This window comes from Staurois parvus, unplaced genomic scaffold (genome assembly GCF_062004578.1).
Source record: "Staurois parvus isolate SC_StPar_1 unplaced genomic scaffold, SC_StPar_1.0 ptg000077l, whole genome shotgun sequence".
In the NCBI taxonomy this organism is placed as follows: domain Eukaryota; kingdom Metazoa; phylum Chordata; class Amphibia; order Anura; family Ranidae; genus Staurois; species Staurois parvus.
The window spans coordinates 3990705-4011855 of record NW_028317873.1 but is presented as its reverse complement, the minus strand read 5'-3'; the positions used below and the strand labels follow the sequence as shown (position 1 = coordinate 4011855).

The 21151-nt window shown below is 39.7% G+C and overlaps 1 protein-coding gene across 1 annotated transcript in view; it reads left to right on the top strand.

Moving 5' to 3' along the window:
* Nucleotides 1-247: 247 nt before the first annotated feature.
* Nucleotides 248-21151, top strand: part of SLC6A19 (solute carrier family 6 member 19) — a 100563-nt gene continuing 79659 nt past the window's right edge. The window contains exon 1 of the mRNA XM_089669463.1: nt 248-536. Coding sequence (XP_089525589.1) covers nt 335-536 — 202 coding nt within the window. The 5' untranslated portion in view covers nt 248-334. The remainder of the gene's footprint in view (nt 537-21151) is intronic.

Here is a 21151-nt window from a genome sequence, read left to right as displayed (position 1 = left end):
TATTTGGTGTAAATTCTGTGCTTGTTATATTCTCCTTCACACAAGTGGAGAAACTTTTTTTTTTTTCTAGAGCCATTGAGAAGCGCAATAAAAACAACAGCTCTTTAAACTTCACTGATACTGATAAGGCATTAATAATTATAAGAGCTCATTTACTGAAGGTTTTGCTGACACTTCTTTCTGCTTTAGGTGGTGCTTTTTTCAGATGAGTGCCAAAGGTTCACTATAAATACCATCTGCTCACGTTGAGAGTCATCACTTTCATTAAACATCAGACTGCCCATTTGAGCTCTTCCATCCACGTATGTAACAAGAAAGTGACATCCTTTACATCATGGTGAGGCTTGTGCTACCAAACCCTGACCTGGAAAGCAGGATACAAACATATGAGGAGCTTGAAATACTAGAGCAAAAAGAAGCAGGCGAAAGACCACAATGGGATAACAAAGCACAGTATATGCTTACCTGTATAGGTTTTTGTGTAGGACTTGGAAATGTATGGAGATTTCCTTACCTGTGTCAAAGCCATGGAGGAGGTATGTGTCTACAAAGCTGATCTTGTGAGATTTATTATGATAAAAATACAATGTAATAACCAAACTGTAAAAAGCTGAGTAGATTGTTTTATTCCTTTCTTTTTTAATTTATAAGTATGAAAGTGCTTGTTTATGAAAAATATCACAGTTTGTATAAGCTTACTAAGGAATGTTTTTATAAATGTGTTTTTTATGCATGTTGCTGTTTTTAGGGGTAAGCGATATTGAGAGTTTTTTTTTATTTCTCTGAAGATTTCTGTGAAATGCTGAAATTCATTGAACTCAATAGGAAAGATGAAATTAGGGTGGCTTTTGATGGTTGTTAGGGGGAAAAGTGCTTTCTAACTTTAGGAAGCATTTGTTATCACAAAGATTGATTTTGCAGCTTGTTTGGTGGTATGGAGAAGCCCCACCAAATTGAAGGATCTGAGGGGTGTGGTGTAGGTGTGCTTGACTGTTTATAATGTCTTTATTTGCCCTTATTTTAAACCGACCAGTTTATTCTCTCATTCTATAAGACAAGGTTTCACAATTCACAAACCAGCATATCATTTAGCTGAATAAAGTTATGACTGAACCTTGTAATATAGTTGTGTTTTAGTTTCTAACTGAATTGTATCTTTTTCTACATAGGTGTCGTTACCTCTTAGAAAGGTAATTCCATTACAGTAGAAATAATAAGAATTGCATGAAACTCAGCTGTAGTTCGGTCAATTCCCTACCCTTTCGGATGTGTATTATTAGAACTGAACTCAATAGGAAAGATGAAATTAGGGTGGCTTTTGATAATTGTTGGGGGGAAAAGTGCTGCTAACTTTAGGAAGCATTTGTTATCACAAACATTGATTTTTCAGCTTGTTCAAAAATGTCAGCATTATGAAGCAAAGAGTGAAAATAAGTGCTTCTGAATTTAAGAAGCATTTATTATCACCAACATGATTTTTCAGCTTGCTGAAAAATTGCAGCATGGTAAAGAACATTTTAAAGAATAAAGAAATTGTTCATAAGACAAGTAGCAAGACATATAGCAGAAGTTACTGGTTACAAGTTTATGTCTCCTCATCTGTCATTATTGGGAAAACATCTACCTGTCTGTGCCCACCCTTAAGCTGGCCATACATGGTTGGATTTTGTCTGAACAGTCCTACAGAAATTCTGAAAAAAATGGTTCATCAAGACTTTCTTTCTTGCCATCATTGAGGCAACTAATTTTATTAAAAAACCCTTAAAATTTCATCCAGACCTACTATTTAAATGGAATACCAGACTTATTAAACAGATTTTTATGTTCACAGTTAGAATTTCATTCCAAAAAAAATTCCATTCTGTTCTTTCAAATTTTCCCATTGCTGCATTAGAAAAAGAACATCAATTTGACCCCAGTAACCATTAGAAAATTAAATGAACAAAAATCAATGTTATGAAAATTTTAATAAAAATTCAACTTGTGTAAGGCCAGCTTTACTTCTCAATGGCTTGGCACTCTGGATGTACTTGGTTAAAATATTAATTCTGAAAAAGCGTTGGTGATCAACAGAGCTCCATTCAGTAACACATTTTGTTCTCATACCTTTCATCCACTGACCACTGTAGATTTAATAATAAGAGTGCATTCACAGTCTGGCAATTTGACAATTTACACTTTGAAACCGAGATGCACCTGATCTTTGCCCATGCAAGAAAAAAACAGCAAGTTCACCTTCATGTTTGCAGCTGCTTATATTTACTCTCTCTCTCTCTCTCTCTCTCTCTCTCTGATAGGGGGGCGGCAATAAACTTTTACTCATGACTGTTTCTTTTAGTGTTTATTAGAGAAAAATGTGAACGTGTGGTGCAGTTACTGTGTGCTGGTTTTAAAGAAGTATATAAATACAATACTCTAAACTATGCTACAGTTCTAAAGCAAATATGTTATTTAAGCCACCCAAACCCAATGTAGAATGGAATGGTAAAATAATTTTTTTTATTTTAAATATGTGCTACCATTGCTGAGTAGTTTCTTTACAGAAAGCTAAAAGAAAGTTCCTAGGATGGTGACACTGCTTTGTATGTGGATACTACACAATAGTATTTACTTTGGGTGCTCCGAGTGACCTTCATGGGACATTGTAATATTAATCTGATGACAGGCCCATTGGAAACATAATACTTTTTACTAATGAGTAAATTGCTTTTTGGGGCAATTGATCAGACAAGTTAGAAAACCACAGGACATTTAGAATATATTGAGCCCAAAAAAGCATTTCATTTTTTAATATAAGTTGAACAAAGAAAAGCCACAGCAATTTGAAGGTTCCAGTGGTCCCCTTTTCAGGGCTTAAACAATTGTTCACTTGCTTGAGTGATGAACAAATAATAGACAGTGGTTTTGATGTATTCATTGCATATCTCTAAATGGCTGGCTTAGACAGTCAGGGATGATGCAGAAAAGTGGGGTATCATCACAAAAATAAGTTTTGGATACAGAAGACAAACTTTAAATCGGTAGTGAACTAAATTTTTCAGTTGTACCTACAGGTAAGCTTATAAGGCTTACCTGTAGGTACAGGGAATATCTCCTAAACGTGCACCAGGACAGCATACTCATGACCCATAGCCATGACACCCACACGCATGCGCGGGAGATGTCACTGTAGCTCAGCCATTCAAAGGACAGAAGCCTGCGAACCTGGAAGATGGAAGCCCTGTCAGCGGTGACAGTGTGCCACTGGAGGGCTTCATTTTAAGGTACGTTTTTCATAATGTGCTAGTATGTGATGCATACCAGCATGCTATGCCATTACCTTGCAGGGTTTTTTTTTTGCCAGAGTTTACTATTGCTTCAAAATGATAGCTTCTGTTTTCTATGATAAGGGTGGGATACTACTGGTTAATTACCATGAAAGGGTGCAACCATCACAGCAAGCAACTACACATCTCTACTGGAATAAAGTGAAGTGGCATTAGTCTCCAAACAACTGAGTAAGATATCACAATAAGAGAGAAAGAATAGGCACAGGGTCTACATGACTGGGTGTCAAGGGTTCTGCAAACAGAGGAAAGTAGGAGGGGCTTAAGGGATGATCCAGAGGAGAGATGAAGTCTTTAAGAAATATCTGGCATTGGGTGAACTTTCCAACCCCTCACCTTTTGTTTTCGGAATTGAAAAACATTTGATGTAGTCATGGCAGCTGACTGGGTTGCAAGGTCCTCAAAGGTGCTCATTCTGGTCAAAAATTTAAAAATGGGCAGGGAACTTCCTTAGGTATAATGCTTTTTATTATTTGTGATTGAATGCCAGTGAATTGGTGGTTGATTCATGGCTGTATCTACGGTTAAGTGTGCAATTGTTTCCGGATTGGTGATGTGAGACTGGAGGCCTATCTTATGGGTTTACATAAATACTGAGTTTAATGTGGAGTGCCTCCAAAGAACTTTGGACTCCAGTTATATTGTTTTTGTTTATATTATATTATGTATATGTTTGTTAAAAAAAGGCTTCTTTGGAGAGTGCAAAATGTTGTGCAGCTCTGCATAGAAACCAATCAGCTTTTATTTTTTTTTTCAAAGCTTAATTGAACAAGCTGACGTTAGATGCTGATTTGGCTACTATGCACAGCTGCAACCAATTTTGCACTCTCCTGGGACCATACAGATACCATCAGGAAGGAGCTTATAATGTCCAAAAGTACCTGAAAGGATTGCCAGGCACTTAATTCAAGTGTCTAGTACAGGATTTCGTTCTTCACAGCACCTTCCCAGGCATAGTTACATAGTTAGTCTGGCTGAAAAAAGACAAAAGTCCATCCAGTTCAACCATCATGATCCAATTTGCTCCTGCTGGGAAAAAAATTCCTTCCTGATCCCCCGAGAGGCAATCGGATATTCCCTGGATCAACTTTACCTATAAATGTTAGTATCCAGTTATATTCTGTGTATCTAAGAAATAATCCAGGCCTTTTTTAAAGCAATCCACGGAGCTGGCCAGAACCAACTCTTGAAGGAGTCTAGTCCACATTTTCACAGCTCTCACTGTGAAGAAACCTTTCCGTGCTTGGAGATTAAACTTCTTTTCCTCCAGACGTAAACAGTGCCCCCTTTTCCTCTGTGATGACCCCTCAGGGTGAATAGCTCTACCCTGAGTTCACTATATGAACCACTGATGTATTTATACATGTTGATCATATCCCCCCTTAATCTCCTCTTCTCAAGAGACAATACATTCAGTTCCTCTAATCTTTCCTCATAGCTGAGCTCCTCCATGCCCCGTATCAGTTTGATTGCCCTTCTCTGTACTTTCTTAGGTTCCCCAATGTTCTTTTTGTGAATTGGTGCCCAAAACTGAACTGCATTTTCCAGATGAGGTATTGCTAATGATTTGTACAGGGGTAATATGATATCTCTCTCACTGCATGCAATGAAAAAACCTTTCTTATTGGTTCAGAGCAACAAGTGAGCCATAATAGGCCTGCTGGCCATGAGTTTGGGGACCACTGATTTATAGTATAGACAAAATTCATCAATAGATCAAAGAAAATATTTTTCAGATAATTCAAAGTCATATCTTATCTTGCGTTATTATTTGAACAGTCCTTCTATCCATTTGGACTTTAGCATAATATGCATATAATATAATATGTCAGCTGTAACAGCTGTTGCTATTCTTGTTAAGAAATGATTAGTGAAATTGCATTGTACAAATAAAGATTTTTGTTATTATTTAATTGCATTCATCTTGTTGAGGAATACAGGTATGTTTCTACTCATTGCATACACTAGAAGGATGTCCCACCAGCAGTGCTTAAAGCAAAACCTAACTTCCCCATGTTTTTTTCCCTTTTACCTGTATTGCTGAGTTATCTTCAAAACACATTTTCACCAGCACAGTGAATCCATTGTGGTCTCATTACAAGCTACTCTGTAGGTGACATAGCTCAGGTCCCATGCCACCATCTTGGCCTCTTCAACTGGCTGCCTATGTTGGGCTCTGTGTCCTTGGTCCTGTAGCCTCCTGGGAGATGTGATATGAGTTTTTCAGGAGGCTGCAGGACTAAGACCACATCATTCTGACTTAGGCCACAATGGTGGCAGGGTGGGGCCAAAATAAAATAAAATAAAAAACCAGAAAGAAAGAGGCATTTGTCATTGTGTCATTGTGGGGAGGGTAAACAGAACAAACTTCCACCCATGCAACTCTCAACTAATATGGGCCATTCTTCTTATTAAAAGAATAACCACTAGTATTAGTAATGAGCGAATCTGCCTGGATTAGATTTGCCAAGAGTTTGTGAAATATTGTCCAGAATTCACTAAACTCATACTTTGCAAACTAGGTCTATCAGGGAATGGGGGGGGGGGGGAGGGTTGCAAATCTTGTAATTAAAGTCTAGCGATTTTAGGTATTGGTAAGTGCCATTGAGAACATGCAGCAAACAAAAGAGAATACTGGACCACGGTAAAAGGGTCTTTTCATAAGCTTTAAAGAAAATTATAACATACACTAAAAAACATGCTTGGGGTGCCCAAAAGATGTATGTGGTGTTAAAAATGATTTTTACAGTGTCAGCAACAGCATACACTAACAGTCCATATTTGGCTGAGGAATTGATTTTTCTTATATATAGCAGCGGCATCTCCAATTGATTAATTTAGCTTAGAAAAAGGGTTTCTTTTCTGCTTGACTGGCCCTTAGAAATTGGCCAGTACTTTGCTGAGGCTTTTTCTGTTCTAAATGATGCAATACTGTCCTGCTGCTGGCCAGTTTGTATCAAGTTTCTATTAAGAATAACAAGACCACAGATCACACAGCAGTGTAAATTTGGCCAACAGTAGGACAGTTTTGTATCAATTAGAACAGGAACAACACAGCACTCTACTGGCCAATTTTCTTTGTGGCAGTCAAAGCATGAAAATAATAGGATAATTATCCAAAATGTACTGGGAATACATGTATGTGGTTTACTACTACAGCAGGACAATTGTAAATAGCAAGGCAATGCCTACATTTACAAGAGATAAAAAGTACAGGCTGGGGCTCTGCTCCAAGAATTATGATACCGCAGAGGATACAGCAGGGATAAATTGACCAGTAGCAAGACAGTTTTAATCAGGGATAATATGCCAAAATTTACTGGAGACAAAAAGCACATACAGGTGTTTTACTATAAGAATTAGGCAACCGCAGATAATACAGTAGTGTAAAATTGACCAGTAGCAGAACAGTTTTAATTAGGGGTAGTAGGCCTAACTATTGTGTTCCTAACTTTGTTTTGAATGTGAGTAACATCATGTGAGGTAGTTTGGGTGCACACCATTCTTGCACTTAACTTTTATTCTTTCAAATAATGCAGCATGGAGATATGGATGAATGGGGAAGTTTGCTTAACCACTTGCCATCCACCCTATAGCAGAAGTACTGCCACAGGGCGGTATGGCTGTGCAAAATCACGTGTAGGGGGTGCATGTTTTGTTTTGTTTTTTTGCTTGACTGGCACTTAGAAATTAGTACTTTGCCAATGCCAATACCGAGACAAAAATCTTACCATACCATATGGTAAGAAAGGTGCTGCAAAAACAGAAATTTATCTTATAGTTCTCACCTGGTCACAAATGAATTCAGGATATGTAAGTTAGAGCTAGGCAGGCTATGATATGATTGTATTTTAAGTGCTGATAATGGAGTCAAGAGAAAAACTACAGCTAAAGCAGGGGAGAAAAAAGTTACAAACACTCACCTCCCCACCAATGGTCTGATGTCTGTGCTCTTATCGTCAACATATACCAAGCGTACTTCATGTTCTAGGTCTTTGGTCTTTTTGATTGGCCTGTGTCAAAATGATACAACTCAGTCAATTCACCCTGGCAGACACAAAGGGGGTTATTTATTGAAACTGGAGAGTTCAAAATCTGGTGCAGCTCTGCATAGAAACCAATCAGCATTCAGGTTTTATTGCCAAAGTTTAAAGGATAAGTTAACTTTAAAAAAAAATGTATATAAATGTCCAATTTTTGCAGGTAAAAAAATGTGCATTTAATAATTTATTTTAATTTTTTGAGCCTGGAAAGCATTGCACCAGCGATCAGCAGATCGCTGGTGCCATGCTGGACTCCTGCAAACCTATCAGGGTATCTGTGTTCTCATACCTCATATGGGCAAGCAGATACACTCTGATAGGAAGAATCAATGAACTACAACAGAGCTCAACAGTACTGTGGTAGTTTGTTAATAACTTACCCTCCTGAGGATTTACCGCCCTTCTTAACCAGGCCATTTTTTGCATTACGGCACTGCTTTACTTTAACTGACAATGCTGCACCAAAATTAAATTTGCATGCTTTTTTTCCCATGAATTGAGCTTTCTTTCTGTGGTATTTGATCGCTTGTGCATTTTTAATTTTTTACGCTATAAAAAAAAAAGGCTGACAATTTTGAGAAAAAAGCAATCAAATTTCATCATAAATTTAGGTCAAAATGTGTTCTGCAACATGTCTTTACTAAAAAAAATCCCAATACGTGTAAATTAATTAGTTTCCATGAAAGTTATAGTGTTTAGAAATGGCGGTATATATACTGGAATTGTTTTTCTTTTACTAGTAATGGCAGCGATCAGCAACTTATAGTGGGACTGTGGGACTGCGATGGACATTTTGACACTGGGGGGAACTGCCTTGGTGTCACTGATATCTACAGTGCCACCAATACAGTGATCAGTGCTAAAAAAAGCACTGACACTGTACTAATGGCATTGGCCAGGAAGGGGACAATGTGAGGGGTGATTAAAGGGTTAACTGTGTGCTGGGAGTGTTTTACTGGAGGGCAGTGTGTTGGTGCTTCACTGTAAGCACACTGCTCTGGATGGCTGTGCTGTGCACACCCATCCAGAGCAGTGTGCCCGAGCAAGCAGGGAGTTGGACTGTTAGTAAACAAAGCAGCCCTCCTCCTCATCAGAGATCCTCTGTAATCACTGGGCGCCAGCAAGTAATCACTGCCCGGGACCCGGTGATTGACAGCCACGCCTGCGAATGGCAGCGTGGGTAGGTGCACGACCCCTACCCGGAAACACAAAATCACAAACATATACGTGATTTTGCGCACCCCTGCCGCCCTTTAGCAGTATATCTGGATGTGGTTAAGAACTACAAGCTGACAGCCACAAAGGTTGTCGGGACTTGTAGTTCATTCATTCACAGAACTCAGTGAATGAAAACACAGCCACGTTGTATTAAAAAAGTGACAGCTATTACAGGGAACTCCTCCCTGTACTGCTGTCACAGGGGAAGAGGACAGCAGGTGGTGGCTGCAGCAGTGGGAAGATGTTACATGTTTCACCCTAAAAACAGGTGGAACATGTAATATGTTCCTAAAGGTGAACTTATTCTTTAATTGAAGAAGTTGAAGTTAGAAGCTGATTGGCTACCATGCACAGCTGCACCAGATTCTGAATGCACCAGTTTTAATAAATCTATCCCATAGGTAGAAAATTGAAATGAGAACACAAATCAACTGCAGACATATACAGGTGAAACTCGAAAAATTAGAATATCGTGCAAAAGTTCATTTATTTCAGAAATGCAACTTAAAAGGTGAAACTAATATATGAGATAGACTCATTACATGCAAAGCAACATAGTTCAAGCCGTGATTTGTCATAATTGTGATGATTATGGCTTACAGCTCATGAAAACCCCAAATGCACAATCTCAGAAAATTAGAATATAGTGAAAAGGTGCAATATTCTCGGCTCAAAGTGTCCCACTCTAATCAGCTAATTAAGCCATAACACCTGCAAAGGGTTCCTGAGCCTTTAAATGGTCTCTCAGACTGGTTCAGTAGGAATCACAATCATGGGAAAGACTGCTGACCTGACAGTTGTGCAGAAAACCATCATTGACACCCTCCATAAGGAGGGAAAGCCTCAAAAGGTAATTGCAAAAGAAGCTGGATGTTCCCAAAGTGCTGTATCAAAGCACATTAATAGAAAGTTATGTGGAAGGGAAAAGTGTGGAAGAAAAAGGTGCACAAGCAGCAGGGATGACCGCAGCCTGGAGAGGATTGTCAGGAAAAGGTCATTCAAAAGTGTTGGGGACTTTCACAAGGAGTGGACTGAGGCTGGAGTCAGTGCATCAAGAGCCACCACACACAGACGGATCCTGGACATGGGCTTCAAATGTCGTATTCCTCTTGTCAAGCCACTCCTGAACAACAAACAATGTCAGAAGCGTCTTACCTGGGCTAAAGAAAAACAGACCTGGTCTGTGCCTCAGTGGTCCAAAGTCTTCTTTTCTCATGAGAGCAACTTTTGCATCTCATTTGGAAACCGAGGACCCAGAGTATGGAGGAAGAATGGAGAGGCCCAAGGACCTCGAGTATGGAGGAAGAATGGAGAGGCCCCCACTGCAAGATGCTTGAAGTCCAGTGTGAAGTTTCCACAGTCTGTGTTGATTTGGGGAGTCATGTCATCTGCTGGTGTTGGTCCACTGTGCTTCATTAAGTCCAGGGTCAACGCAGCCGTCTACCAGGAGATTTTGGAGCACTTCATGCTTCCTTCCGCAGACGAGCTTTATGGGGATGCTGACTTCATTTTCTAGCAGGACTTGGCACCTGCCCACACTGCCAAAAGCACCAAAACCTGGTTCAATGACTGTGGGATTACTGTGCTTGATTGGCCAGCAATCTCGCCTGACCTGAACCCCATAGAAAATCTATGGGGCATTGCCAAGAGAAAGATGAGAGACATGAGACCGAACAATGCAGAAGAGCTGAAGGCTGCTATTGAAGCATCCTGGTCTTCCATAACACCTCAGCAGTGCCACAGGCTGATAGCTTCCATGCCACGCCGCATTGAGGCAGTAATTGCTGCAAAAGGGGCCCAAACCAAGTACTGAGTACATATGCATGCTTCTACTTTTCAGAGGTCCGATATTGTTCTATGTACAATCGTTGTTTTATTGATTGCATGGAATATTCTAATTTTCTGAGATTGTGGATTTGGGATTTTCATGACCTGTAAGCCATAATCATCACAATTATGACAAATCACGGCTTGAACTATCTTGCTTTGAATGTAATAAGTCTATCTCATATATTTCACCTTTTAAGTTGCATTACTGAAATAAATGTACTTTTGCACGATATTTTAATTTTTTGAGTTTCACCTGTAAATCAGGTAAAGCTCAGGGGAAGCATACTATCAATAGATTTCTGAGGATGACATGGGCAACGTCAACATCAGAAGACATGCATGATTTGTTCTGTTACAGATCAAAATTCAAAACAAATTTGTGTGATGTATCCGAATCTCTTAATCACAATAGTAACACATTTCAATGAATCCATAATAAATTATAATGAAAACTAAAAATTCATTCATATCCATTTTCTTTGGTTGACATGATGCGATAGTTTGTGCATTTTGCTAATGTTTGAAGCATCCAAATTAACGTAACGACATAACGAATGATCCGAATTGATCCTGATCCATTTGTTTTTTTTCTAATGAGCATAGTGTGAATACTCTAATAAGATTCTTTTTGTATTGGGCCTGAACTTGAGAGACTTGTTCATTTAATTTGTATCTGCGTGTCCCAACAAAGTCAGTTGGGAATGGGGAAATTCATTCAACTTAATAACAACAAATTAATATGCATTCATTTGGATTCATTTGTTTTATTCAGGATGAGAACGGCGCAGTAGTCTTTGACTCTTGGATAATCAGCTGACTTTTTTTCATTAACATTTTTCATTATTACAAAAAACTGCATTGCATATGAAATGGAAGCATATTGCAATAAATATAAGAAGGTGTATAAGTGAAATAAGATGATTCCTACTTATTGTGTTTGGGTTGAAGTGGATCCATCAGAATCTCTGAATCCTAACATAACGAATGAATCCAAAATGAATTTTGTTTCATACTTTGGGATGCACATGACTCCAGTCCATATCATCCAATCAGCTCAGTCTGGTTTCCCTTGTGAGTTTGACTAGCAGGGAAGACTCAAAGTACATAAAAGTAATCTACAGAAATAACGAATTAACATTAACAACGAATATAGCCAATCTTTTGAAATAGGAATAACAGAACTTCCGAAAAGACAAATCATTTCAGAATAACAAATATCTATTCTCCCGAAATAAGAAACCGTTCTGAAAATAAATAATTCTAAAATAACGAAGATGACTAAAATGAAATGATTTACTTAATGAATAAAACTGAAATGTAATGAAACTATTTTTTTCGTTGTGCACGTCTCTAAACATAAGTCCTCATACCATTAACGACTTGCCGACCGCAGATAGCTGAATGACGGCTGCACTGCAGCCGGCCAGTTCTGGGTGGACGTCATATGACGTCCTCCCAGAACGCGCTCTCCTGCGCGCCCCCGGGGGGCGGGCACCCAGCGATCTCCGTGATCGCTGTGTCCTATGGACGTGGTAAAAGGCCAATCACAGCGGCCTTTTACCACGTGATTAGCCGTGTCCAATGACACGCTGATCACCGGGAAATGCAAATGCCGGTTCTCGGCTGCACTTTCCTCACGCTGTCAGATCGTGAGGAAAGTACTGCCGAAAACCGGCAGTTGTCAGAGCGGGGATCGGCACCGATCATCAGGGTCACTGATCATCAGTGCCCTGATGATCGGTGCCCAGCAGTGCCACACACAACTTCCGCCCACCTGTGCCCAGCAGTGCGCCCACCTGTTCCACCCAGCAGTGTCACCACCTGTGCCCATAAGTGCCACCTACCTGTGCCCATCAGTGCCACCCACCAGTGCCCATCAGTGCAGCCCAGCAGTGCTGCCAGTCAGTGCCACCAGTCAGTGCCCAGCGGTTGTGCCAGTCAGTGCCCAGCAGTGATGTCAGTCAGTACCACCTATCAGTGCTGTCTATCAGTACCCATTATAAGTGTCACCTATCAGTGCCACCTATCCGTGACACCTCATTAGTGCTGCCTATCAGTGCCACCTATCCGTGCCAGCTCATTAGTGCTGCCTATCAGTGCCACCTATCAGTGCCCTTCAGTGCTGCCTATCAGTGCCCATCAGTGCCGCCTATCAGTGCCCATCAGTGCTGCCTCATCAACGCACATCAGTGAAGGAGAAAAATTACCTGTTTGAAAAATTTTATAATAGAAACAAAGAAACTTTTTTTTTCTAATTTTTTGGCATTTTTTTTGCTTATAGCACAAAAAGTAAAGTACCCAGCAGCGATTAAATACCACCAAAAGAAAGCTCTATTTGTGAGAAAAAAATGATAAAAATGTCATATGGGTACAATCTTGCATGACCGCGCAATTGTCAATCAAAGTGCGACAGCGCTGAAATCTGAAAATTGGCCTGGTAAATAAGGGGGTATAAGTGCCCGGTAGGCAAGTGGTTAAAGAAAAATGCTTGCTATGCCGCAGTGGCAGCACATTTCAGGGCTCTTCCCCTTGGGCAGGCTTTCCTGCTATACATGCTAAATTGATAGAAATAAATGCACAGGGTAATATGAACAAGAATCCAATTACAATTTATATTATATTTATAAAGCTTAATAACATTAAAAAATAGAGATGCACCAATACCATTTTTTTTAGCAAAGAGTACGAGTACCCTTATTTTTGTTACTGATACCTATTGCAATTGTTTTGTTTACATTTCAGCTGTCAGAAGCCGGGAACCGGCTTAGAGCTGAATGAGTGATCTGTTGCTAAGGATGCGGAGGCCCTGCTCCTTAACCACATCGGCTCTCACGCCTGTTCACCCCTTATGGACCAGAGCAATGTTTACATTTCTGCTATGGACCTGTTTATTCAGCAATAACTTCGTCATTATCAGTCATTACTCATAACAACGTAATACATATATTGTTTTTTTTAAGGACAAACAAAGCTTTCTTTTTGTGAATATTGTCTTGGAACAATTATATTTTTCTCACAATACCTTAAACAATTAAATATAACAAAACTAAAAAAACACTTTTTTTTGAGCAGTGCTAGTTTAAAAATATATAGTGTTACTGCACATAAAAAGTGCACATTTCATTCTGTAATTTGTCCTATTTAGAATGACACTAAAATTATGATTCTTGTACAAAGCCTTTCAAAGTTATTTACAAATGAAATAAACATATTTGTTTCAATTCTGTGTTTTTTCAATGTGAAACATGTAAATATATGTTAAAAGTGTACAAATATTAACAAACAAAGCAAACAAAAACAAAAAAAGGTTTTAATTATTATTAGTTTATAAAATAGAAATGAACAAAAAAAAATCAGCAGGAAAATAATAATTAAATGGAGAAGGAAAATAAGGGGTTAATTAGGGCTGATTAGAGTACATTAAGAGTTAATAAGGGGTTAAAGAGAGGAACATTTATTTAAAAAAACAAAACACACCTTTTTTTTTTACTTGACAGGTTGCTTTTAACTGACTTCATCTGCAGATCAAAGTTCATCCATTTGATCTGTAGATGAATAAACAGAAAGATACAAAATGAAACAATGTTTCTTTTTATTGGTTTTAGTGGCTGAGCATTGTTTTTGATAAACATTGCCAGACTGCTTTGTTTTGACAGCTCCAATTGCTGGGGAAACCGACTGACAGCTGAATGACTTATTGGTTGTTAACTGTTATTTGCCAGCATTCTTTTGTTTATATTTCAGCTGTCAGCAGGGGAATCGCACTGAAAGCTGAAAGAAGTGAGCCTGAAGGTGTTGGGTTTTTTTAGTATTGGAGCATTTGCAGTAGTACCGACACTCCAGCAAATGATTCATATCGGCTAGTGTTGGACTCGATGTTTGAGTCAAACGTAAGTTCGACTTGAACATCGGTTGTTCATGTGTTCGCCGAATGTGTGTTCGGCGGGCTGTTCACCTGCCAAACACCCCACAATGCACTGCACTCTCACAGTGCATTGAGAGAACCATGATTGGCCAAAGCAATGCACCTGGTCAGATGCAATACTTTGGCCAATCACAGCACAATGCACTGTGAGAGCCATGATTGGCCAAAGTCACAGTGACTTTGGCCAATCATGGCTCATGGCTAAATCCACTCCTCACACAATATAAGGCTGCTCACACTATACACTATAAGGCTGCTTACACTAAAAATAAATAAATAAATAACTAAAAAAATATTTAAAAAACAAATAAAAATAAAACAAAAAATAAAGTAAAAAAAAAAGAAACCGCATGGGTCCCCCCCTCAATCCGTATCAGGCCCTTTAGGTCTGGTAGCAAGGTTAGGACTGACCCCACAGTAAAAAAAATGTTCAAAGTGTGTGGGGTTCCTCCTAAAAGCCATACCAGGTCCTTTAGGCCTGGTAGGACTTTTAGGGGAACCCCACCTCCCACATATGGGGGGAAAAAGTGTGTGCCTAATGGGACTGGTAGGACTTTTAAGGGAAATCCCACCCCCAAAACATGGGGGAAAAAAGCGTGGGGTCCCCCCTAAATTCCTACCAGACCTTTGATCTGAGCACAGGCCTGGCAGGACAGGAAAGGGGGGGGCGCGATCGAGCATACTGATGGAGACAAGGGCCTCTTCCCCACAACCCTGGCTCAGTGATTGTGGGGATCTGCTAGCAGGGGGGCTCATTAGCATCGGGGTACCCATTTAAACAAGGGGGCACCCTAATGCTGACCCCCCTTGTGAATGAGTTAGGGGTACTTGTACCCCTACCCATTCACTAAAGTGTTAAATTTAGAAAAAATAAAGATCCAGACATTTGAAAAATTCCTTTAATTGGACAAAAAACAAAAGAACAGTTTTTGACAAGTCCTATAATGAATCACTGATTCATGTCCCTCAGTGCAGTACCCGAGTCCCATAACTTGCATATAAGCATTGAGTTATATTTCGCACTTGAACATTCATTAGGTTCGAACGTTGGATCGCAAAGCGAACACGGGAATGCAGGATCCGCAGGCGGGTGGCATTTATTCTAATGGCACACCGCCCACACTGGAAATCGCACCCGTACTGGGAACTTAGGTTCCTGTGTTGGCTATAATTTCCCAGGTAGTGCAGGGACTTCTTCCCTGCGTGTCTCGGGTGCAGGAGTCCATTCAAATGAATGGGCTCTCGTGCCAGCTCAAATAACTACCCACACGTGCATACTGTATGTGCACCAGGCATAACCAATGCAAGAAACTCATTTGCAGTAGGTATACTAGTGTGGATAAAATTTAACAATGTACAAAAAGTAATTTACTAGTAAACATTTAAATTATTACTGAAAATCTGCCATAGAGGAAAGAATTGTTTTAGCAATTTAATAGGGTGCAAAAAGAAAACAATTCTAATGTGTAATGTATCTTGTCCAACATGCGCAAAGAACTTTTGCTGGCAGTGATGGTAAAGTTTATAAAACACAGAAATGTAACAGTTGCTCTACTTTATATGTCATTTACTGCCTCTCTTGTCTGTGTGGATTACTACCAGGGGCGGACTGACCATTTGGAAACTCGGGCACTGCCCGAGGGCCCGGGGTCAGTAGGGGGCCCCATGAGATGCCCCTGGTACCTTTTTCATAGGCCTTTTTGAGTTTGGGTAAGGACACAGGGGCCCCATGATCCCCTATTGACCGGGGGCCCCAGGAGTTGTCAGTCCGCCCCTGATTACTACACATTACATGGACCATTATGGCTCTTAGAAGCAGATTTAGGGAACATCACAAACACACAAATGGACTTAATGTGTGTGCCATTGAATTCATTATTCTTTGTGGTTCAGCTACTGAAAGGTTCCGTAGGCTGTGCCATAGCAAAACATATTGGATTTTCACTTTAAATGTATTAGCACCTATAGGTTTAAATGAAGAGGCCAACGCCATTTTGTAACTAGGTTTTGGCCATTATATTATAAATTCTTTGTTATATTATGGCTCACCAGCCTTGGTGAGGTACTGTATGTGTGTATTTTCCATTATTTTTTTATATCGTTATTCCCAAAGGAAAAACACTATTTCCTGCTTGCATTTTCAGCTCTAGCTACAACCTATCAATAATTTGTTTAACAAGTGTCTTTCTTCATACATGCACCTCCCTCTGCTGGCTCATCTGGGGAAGTTTTAGCTTTCTCCCAGAAGAAGTGTGTACCAACACATATAAGTATTTTACAGGTGTACCTCGGTTTATGAACGCCTCGGTTAACGTCATTTTTGGTTTATGAATGAAAATTTATTGAAAATAATGCCTCGGTTTACAATTTTTTTTCCCAATATGAAGCATTTATAGCACCAGCCCTGTGCCTTTAAAGTGCACTTTATAAAGAGTTTTGAACAGATAAGACTTTTTTTTACTTTTTTCTGATTTTCTGACCTCCGGAAAGGATTAATTGGCTTTCAATGCATTTAAAAATGTATTTTTAATCATGTCCCTGTACAGTATTTATGCCTTTAAAGTGCACTTTATAAAGAGTTTTGAACAGATAAAAGACTTTTTCTTAACTTTTTTCTGACCTCCGGAGCGGATTCATTGGTTTTCAATGCATTCCTGTGGGAAACCGTGTTTCGGTTTACGAATTTTTCACAATATGAAACATCCCGCAGAACACATTTAATTCATAAACTGAGGTACACCTGTATATGATATATTGTGTGAAATTTTGATATATTTGTCATTCCATTTTTCTTTTTTTGTACTTTTCTTTAGTTAGGGTGTATAATATAAGTTATAATCAGGGTACTGTTTATATTATCCCATGCACTTATTGTTCCCCCTATCCCAATTAAAAGAAATAAAAAATAATAATTATATATATATATATACTGTGTGTATGTGTGTGTGTGTGTATATATATATATATATATATATATATATATATATATATGCAAAAGTCTTAAGCAGGTGTGAAAAATGCTGTGAATAAAGAACTCTTTCAGAAGAGGTGTACACAGTTCGTTTTTATCAATTAACAAACTGGAAAATAAATTAACAGAAAAGGGAGACGTGCTTTTGACCCCAAATTTATTCTGCAGCAGGTCCATGACCCCAAACATGCAGCCAATGTCTTGGAACTGATGGTTTGGCCCCCACAGAGCCTTGATTTCAACATCATGGAGTCCGTGTGGGATTACATGAAGAGACAGATGGATTTGAGGCAGCCTACATCCACAGATGATCTCTGGTTAGTTCCCCAAGATGTGTGGAACAACCTATCTATCGAGTTCCTTCAAAATCTGTGTCCCAAGTGTACCTAGAAAAATTGATGCTGTTTATAAGGCAATGGGTGGTCACACCAAATATTGATTAGGATTTCTTTTCTGTTTTTTACTTTCCATGTTGTTAATTGATCAAAAATACTATGAATAATTCTCTTTGTGAAAGCATTCTTCATGTACAGCATTTTTTCACACCTGCCTTAGGCCCCTTTCAGTTTTTCAGGTGGACCCAGTTGGACCATCCATAGCCTCTATTGGCTGGTGGGTGTCAGCAGACCTGTCCGCTGACACCTGCTGGCATCTGATCTGATCCTGTATGCTAAAAACAGACAGATAGGGATCTGTTCCCCATCTGTCTATTGGATCGGATGACAGTCAAGAGTAAATGGACAGGTAGTGCATTGCCATCTGACCGCCCCATAGAAAACAGTAGGCTGTGCCTGTGTCCAATCTGCAGCAGCAGAGAAAAGACCTGTCATCCTCTTGCTCAGTGGGAATCAGCGGAGAGATCCCCTGCTGAATAAGCGGATCTGCTGACAGGTCCACCCCATCTGAAAGGCGTCTAAGCCTTTTGAACGGAGTATATGTATATGTGTATACAGTGAAGGAAATAAGTATTTGATCCTCTGCTGATTTTGAATGTTTGCCCACTCACAAAGAAATGCATATCTAACAAATTGTATTTGATCCCCTTCACAAAACATGACTTAGTACTTGGTGGCAAATCAATTGTTGTCAATCACAGAGGTTATATGTTTCCTGTAGTTGGCCACCAGTTTTGCACATATCTCAGGAGGGATTTTGGCCCACTCCTCTTGGCAGATCCTCTCCAAGTCATTAAGGTTGGTGGCTGACGTTTGGCAACTCGAAATTTCAGCTCCCTCCACAGATTTTCAATTGGATTAAGGTCTGGAGACTGGCTAGGCCACTCCGGGACCTAAACCTCCCTGGCAGTATGATTATTTCAGATTTTTGGTGCTGAAAGCGGTACCATTTTTTTGCATGGAAATATGTAGTTTTTTTTATTGTAGGCCTGTAATTTAGGAATAACTCACTGAAATCTGTCCGAACAAGAGTCTAGTAAACATTCCAGATAGGATAAAACTTGAAACACGAAATCATAAATTATAATTTAATAAATAATCATAAAAAATAATAACATAATAATAATAAATTTAATTCAATAATATAATCAAACCAAAAACACTGAAATTTGAAATATAGCGCCAAGTTCGCACATCACTGAGCAAAGTCGCAGAATCGTTTTCAGTGTCTGATGACGAATTTCCCCACGAATCATCACTCAATTCTGCAAGTGGTTCTGATTTACTATCGCTGTTCTCTAGCTGGTCTAAAACCTATTTTGACATAAAGGGACGCTTTTTGGACACCATGGACTTTTCTAAGTTTCCAGGCAGAAAGAACAGTCAAAATGCAGGCAGGGCACAGGACAAAGCAGTAGGGACAAAATGTATGTGAAATGCTTTGAAACAGCAATGTTTTACTATGTAATAATCGTTTTTAAAAAAAATGTCATTTTTTTAAATTTGAAATTTGTCGCCGGTTCCGGCGCCTATACGTCCCAACATCACAGGGACTGGAACAAGGAAGCCGGATGCCGGCATCGGCCGGAGGAGATGGCCGGGACGCTGCAGGGTACGCATCGTGGGAGCAAAGGACAAGGTAAGCGCTGCAGTGAATCCCTGAGCAATGCTGCATGGTAAGCCCGAGTGTAGCTCGGGGTTACCGCTTTTGGTACTGAAACTTTACCCCGAGCTACACTCGGGAACACGGCCAGGGAGGTTAATGTGCTTCTTCTTGAGCCACTCCTTTGTTGCCTTGGCCATGTGTTTTGGGTCATTGTCATGCTGGAACACCCATCCACGACCCATTTTCAATGCCCTGGCTGAGGGAGGAAGGTTCTCACCGAAGATTTGACGGTACATTGCCCCGTCCATCATCCCTTTGATGCGGTGCAGTTGTCCTGTCCCCTTACCAAAAAAACACCCCCAAAGCAGAATGTTTCCACCACCATGTTTGACAGTTGGGATGGTGTTCTTGGGGTCATAGGCAGCATTCCTCCTCCTCCAAACACGGCGAGTTGAGTTGATACCAAACAGCTCAATTTTGGTCTCACCTGACCACAACACTTTCAACTAGTCCTCTGCATCATTCAGATGTTCAGTGGCAAACTTCAGATGGACCTGGACATGTGCTTTCTTGAGCAGAGGGGCCTTGCGGGCACTGCAGGATTTCAATCCTTGTCGGCGTAGTGTGTTACCAATTGTTTTCTTGGTGACTGTGGTCCCAGCTGCCTGGAGATCATTGACAAGATCCTCACATGTAGTTCTGGGATGATTCCTCACTGTTCTCATGATCATTGACACTCCACGAGGTGAGATCTTGCATGGCGCACCAGACCTGTCTCTCAGTGTTAAAATACACTTACCATTCGATTTTTAGACTGATCATTTCATTGTGAATGGGCAAACATTCAAAATCAGCAAGGGATCAAATAATTATTTCCTTCACTGTGTGTATATATATATATGTGTGTATATATATATATATATGTATACTATATGATCAAAAGTTTGTGGACACCTGATTAAATGATAAAATGTAGCTAAAGGTGACATCTAGTGGTTCCCACAAGTAATTATCAACTGAAAAAATACTTTCATTGGATCTGTAACAGAAATTGTGTTAGAATGTATACACAGTTACACAGATTCCTAAATTGCAAAGTGAACGATATCTAATGAGTATTTTTGACAGGGGTAATAGTTCCTGTGTATAAAGAATGTAAAATGCATAATTGCTATGGAAAAATGCTATTTAAAGTCTGTTCTAAATAATTCATTATAATGATAACAGTTGTGTGTTATTTTTCTTATGATGAAAGTGATGTGTCATTTAAGCAAGCATTACATTTTAAATAATATTGATTAATGCTGTATTAGTAAGAAAAACAATATGAAAATCAATTACAGAATGAAAATTTGTGCCATTTCTGACAACAGCAATGTCAAATGCAGGCCACTTTCACCAGTATATCAAATGGGAGGTCAGATCTCACTATGCTGCCACTAATACATGATGACTATGCTCTCAGCCTCATCTGGCAGAGAGATCCCCAGCTAGCAGGACCACAATCTAAGACAGGCCATATGTTTTACAATTTTCTTTCCTTCAACCACGGTCAGTGATGAGGGAATTCTTCCAGTGGGGGGCCTTTCACACCAGCAGAATACAATGATAACTGCTTGCATCTATAGCTGCCAGCAGTGAACACACCAAAAAATCCGACAGGTTGGTTGTGCTGAAGTCATTGGATAGATCGACTTCAGTACAATTAGCCTGCCCATAGATGGATTGAAATTCTGTCGGTTCCTGCAGAACCAGCTGAATTTTGATCCATCTACTATGTGGCTTAAGTGCCAGCAAACTGAGAGTGATTGTCATTGGGGTTGGCTAACCAGGGTCG